The sequence below is a fragment of the Oncorhynchus mykiss genome, chromosome 17, assembly GCF_013265735.2.
Source record: "Oncorhynchus mykiss isolate Arlee chromosome 17, USDA_OmykA_1.1, whole genome shotgun sequence".
Taxonomy (NCBI): Eukaryota; Metazoa; Chordata; class Actinopteri; order Salmoniformes; family Salmonidae; genus Oncorhynchus; species Oncorhynchus mykiss.
Genome location: NC_048581.1, coordinates 10901153 through 10906537, shown reverse-complemented (window position 1 = coordinate 10906537; position 5385 = coordinate 10901153). Strand labels below are relative to the sequence as shown.

The window sequence follows — 5385 nt, the reverse complement described above, 5'->3', positions numbered from 1 at the left end:
CTAGGAGGTATATAACCTCTCTGTATAATACCAAATCATGACTAGTAGGTCTATAACCTCTCTGTATAATATCATGACTAGTAGGACTATAACCTCTCTGTATAATATCATAACTAGGAGGTCTATAACCTCTCTGTATAATACTATATCATGACTAGTAGGTATATAACCTCTCTATATAATATCATGACTAGTAGGTCTATAACCTCTCTGTATAATATCATGACTAGTAGGTCTATAACCTGTCTGTATAATACTGTATCTATCGTGCTATGAGGTTTGAGCTTTTATGGCGCTGGAGGTGAATTCCACCACTGGTTCAAGCCCCACTCTGGCTGTTACACCCCTCTTACGTTACTCTAAAGGCCCAAGAGGTCAAGGTGGGAAAGGAATATGGAGAGAAATTATTAACTGTGTAGTGTCCACTTGATGGCAGTACATACACTTGTTATAATGACTATTGTCTTGTTGATCCTTTGTGGCTCACACAATTTTAGGTTGTGTGTATAGTTGTGAATTGTTAGATATTACTGCACTGTTGAAGCTAGAAACACAAGAATTTAGCTTTTTCCTTCATCTTGTTCATCTGTTACCATGCACCTGCAAATAAGATTGCTCCGATGTTCGAGTTCCTTTTGAGTTTTGAGCTACACACGCACTAACATCTGCTGAACATGTGTATGTGACAAATACAATTTGATTTGATTTTCTCTGTCATTGTTGTGTTTCAGACATCAAATCAAGTCAAATGTATTTATATAGCCCTTCTTACATCAGCTGATATCTCAAAGTGCTGTACAGAAACCCAGGCTAAAACCCCAAACAGCAAGCAATGCAGGTGTAGAAGCACTGTGGCTAGGAAAAAATCCCTAGAAAGGCCAAAACCTAGGAAGAAACCTAGAGAGGAGCCAGGCTATGAGGGGTGGCCTGTCCTCTTCTGGCTGTGCCGGGTGGAGATTATAACAGAACATGGCCAAGATGTTCAAATGTTCATAAATGACCAGCATGGTCAAATAATAATAATCACAGTAGTTGTCGAGGGTGCAGCAAGTCAGCACCTCAGGAGTAAATGTCAGTTGGCTTTTCATAGCCGATCATTAAGAGTATCTCTACCACATCCTGTCTGAGGGAGATCTGATGTCATCTCCTCTCACCTAACCACCACATGACACATACACCTGAGTGTACAGGAGCCACTGGCAGGCGTTGCTGACACAGCATTAATCAAACAGTGAGATTTACAACCAAAATCATTATGCTCTCTCTCTTTCACACACAGACACATAAAACGTGTACTGGCCCGCTCTCCACGGTGAGAACAAGTGCTCATACCTCTGACGGATCCGTTTGTTTGGTGAGAGAACACGTTTCTCACCAGAGGACTGAGAGAGAGAGAGAGAGGGAGGGAGAATAGCCTATGGGGTGGGAATGAGTGAACCAAAACAAGTTTCTCAAAAACGCGCTGTTTTTTATTGATTTTTTCTTGATAAGAGGACGGAGAGAGAGAGCGAGAGAGAGAATAACATATGGGGTGGGAATGAGGGAACCAAAACATACTGTATGTTCATTACTAGGACTGTACATTTGAGAGATAAAGAAAGATAGAAGACAAATGAGACGGTCTACCGCCGCAACGCCCATCCCCGTAATGTCTCATCCATGAACGTTTCACAACTACCGGTTGACTGCGGCTGGAATTGTGACGGATCGACGCACTGAGCATGTCAGGGCGAGTTTTATAGAAATGCGTTTGGAAATAAAATCAGTAACAAAAACGTCTTTCAAAATCATTTGGGGATGTTCGACTCACGAGGCTTGAAGGAATTTGATTTTCCACTTTGACAACTCTAAACTGTTTGGATGAATTCTATTTTTCAAGACTTCCAAGTTCGCCACAGGTCTCTATCACAGCCCAACTTGTTGCTATCGAAATTATATCTAGCTGAAATACAGTGGTACGTCTATGTCACTCATCTTTCTTAGTTTGAACAACGGTCAATATTGAATTAAACGTTTAACCACTAACTGAATAAAACAAGAAGATGTTGGATAAATATTCCCGGCACAGCCCTGGAGTTGCGCCCGTCCCGAACACGGACCTGCAACTCAAACTACCGGAGAGCAACGTGGGTACCAGAGGCCAAGAGAAAGATAACGGGTCTGGGCAGAAACTGGTGGAGATAACGGGACCGGCTCTGTCCAAACGGAAACTACTGGTCGGTCTGGACCTGCTCTGTCTGGTTCTGGGTAAATACAATTTAGGCTATTATCTTTTTATCAGATCAACTTTTTATGATTCATAATTTTATCATATCCACTTTTTATTTTTGATCTTTTACCATTTTATCGTATAATTTTTCTTTTTTTTTACAAAAAAAAAAAAAAAAAAATGTCAAGCCTACCTGGACCTGGGTTACCCGCTTCTGCTTTAATAAAAACGATCTTTGAGGTATTTTCATAAAAATAACTTACATTTTCAACAAACATTTTTAAAATATTTTTTTATAAAGTTAAAAAACTTCAAATCTTCGAGTAGGTCTATAAAACATTTTCGTCATTCATTGTATTGTTTATTGTTAGGATATATCACAAATAATGGTGTATTTATTGCTAGGATATATCACAAATAATGGTGTATTTATTGCTAGGATATATCACAAATAATGGTGTATTTATTGCTAGGATATATCACAAATAATGGTGTATTCATTGCTTCATGGCGACACTGAATCCCCTCTTGTCATTTTACTCCTTATTTTAAATCAAACTTTATTCACTAGAATTACTATTTTATAACAAACTTTATTCACTAGAATTATTATTTTATAACGCGCGTTGAAGTCTTTCTGTTATACACGGCATGGTCAAAAGTATGTGGACACCCCTTCAAATGAGTGGATTCGGCTATTTCAGCCACACCCATCACACAGCCGTGCAATCTCCATAGACAAACACTGACACTAGAATGGCCTTACTGAAGAGCTCAGTGACTTTCAACCTAGCACCACATTTCCAACAGTTCAGTTCGTCAAATGTCTCCACTGCTAGAGCTGCCCCGGTCAACTCTAAGTGCTGTTACTGGGAAGTGGAAACATCTAGGAGCATCAACGGCTCAGCCGCCAGGTGGAAAGGTGACGTAGGCTGGGCTAACTTTCATGAACTATTCAAATGTTGATATTTGAATCTTTTGCGATTTATTTGAAATGTATTTGACTATGAGATAGTAGCCTATAGTTTCGTTGTTGTTTCGCATCTAGGCTATTTATGATACACAGTGAAGGTGCGGGTGCGTGAGGACATTGAATCAAGAATTAGCACTAGCGCGAATCAACAGGTTGGTCAACATTATCATAAACAATTTCTTCAACAAAAACGAAATAATTAGGAAAAAATAAATTGAAGCTCTAAATAATTCTCACTCTCAGTGTTCTCCCTCGCTGCACGCAAAGCTCTCGATGCCAGTTGGCTCGAGCAGGCCAAGGGAATTCTACAGTTTCCATGACAACCAGGGTTCAGGGAAGAGCGAGGCCTGGGGAATTGTGTGTAGTACAAATACATAAATAAACAATCTCTCTCTCTCTCTCTGTGTGTGTGTGTGTGTGTGTGTGTGTGTGTGTGTGTGTGCACTCCCTTTATGCATCTGACCACTTTCTCAAACTGTGGTTATGTAAGAGCAGCTAATTCACTTAGCTTATGTCCCAAATGACCCCACATTCCCTATTTAGTGTACTATTTTAACCAGGGCCCATAGGTCTCTGCACTCTTAGAGAAAAAGTTCCAAAAGGTTCTTCGGCTGTCCCCATAGGAGATCCCTTTTTGGTTCCATGTAAGAACCCTCTGTAGAAAGGGTTCTACATGCAACACAAAATGGTTCTACCTGGAACCAAAGGAGTTCTACCTGCAACCAAAAAGAGTTCTTCAAAGAATTCTGGTATATGGGGACAGCCGAAGAACCCTTTTAGGTTCTAGATAGCATTTTTTTCCCTACAAGTGTGGGCCAAAGTATATTATAGTGCACTACTTTGGCCCACACTGGTTATAATAAAGGGTGAATAGGATGTCATTTTGGACACCTTTCTCTCTGAACCCCTCCTACTTGTCTAGAGGAGAAGGATTGCTGATCAGGGATCAAGTCCCCACCTGTCCCCTGTATTCGTATTCACTGTGATCTACAAGGCTGCTACAGATGTGATGCAGGGACGGACTGGGACCAGAATCCGGCCTGGGCATTTCTAACACACTGGCCAATTTCTTTCCAAGAGGCCACCCCGATTATTAGCCAAAATAAAGATAATTTTGTGCAATAACACCAATTCAGACCGGCCCACTGGGCTACAGATGGACCAATTCAGACCGGCCCACTGGGCTACAGATGGACCAATTCAGACCGGCCCACTGGGCTACAGATGGACCAATTCAGACCGGCCCACTGGGCTACAGATGGACCAATTCAGACCGGCCCACTGGGCTACAGATGGACCAATTCAGACCGGCCCACTGGGCTACAGATGGACCAATTCAGACCGGCCCACTGGGCTACAGATGGACCAATTCAGACCGGCCCACTTGGCTACAGATGGACCATTTCAGACCGGCCCACTGGGCTACAGATGGACCATTTCAGACCGGCCCACTGGGCTACAGATGGACCAATTCAGACCGGCCCACTGGGCTACAGATGGACCAATTCAGACCGGCCCACTGGGCTACAGATGGACCAATTTGGCCAAGCTGCCCTATGACCAGTTCACCCTGTATGTGATGTGTATGTGAGGACCAGTACCCTGGACAAAGCAATGGGGAGACTCTTGTTGTCTAGAGGAGTTAGAGTGCTGATCAGGGATCAGGTCCCTTCCTGTCCATGTATTCGTATTCATTGGGATCTAGATGGCAGAACTGATCCTAGATCAGCCCTCCTACTCTGAGATACTTGATACAGTCCAATCAAGCTGCTGATAGGAAGAACACAAGACAGATACTATCAATGTTGTGTATAATGGTTCTAGAGAGAGGAGAGGAAGAGAGACAGAGAAAGGAGAGGAAGAGAGAGAAAGAGAGACAGAGAGAGAAAAGGAAGGGAGGGATGGAAAGAGAGAATGAATAAGATAGAGCGAGAGAGAGAAAAGGAAGGGAGGGATGGAAAGAGAGAATGAATAAGATAGAGCGAGAGAGAAAAAAGAGAGTATGTGCGTTTGTGTGTGTGTGTCTGTGTAGGAGACAGACAGTGCTAGCTCAGACCCACAGTCTCTCTTTGTTTGGTGGTAATGTTAGAGAATTGAACTGGTCTCATAAACAACCATCCTCTCCTCTCCTCTCCTCTCCTCTCCTCTCCTCTCCTCTCCTCTCCTCTCCTCTCCTCTCCTCTCCTCTCCTCTCCTCTCCTCT

The 5385-nt window shown here is 42.7% G+C and overlaps 1 protein-coding gene across 1 annotated transcript in view; it reads left to right on the top strand.

Moving 5' to 3' along the window:
- The first annotated feature begins 1468 nt into the window (after nucleotides 1-1468).
- LOC118940264 (phospholipid phosphatase 3-like) overlaps nucleotides 1469-5385 on the top strand; it is a 14060-nt gene continuing 10143 nt past the window's right edge. The window contains exon 1 of the mRNA XM_036948927.1: nucleotides 1469-2247. Coding sequence (XP_036804822.1) covers nucleotides 2043-2247 — 205 coding nt within the window. The 5' untranslated portion in view covers nucleotides 1469-2042. The remainder of the gene's footprint in view (nucleotides 2248-5385) is intronic.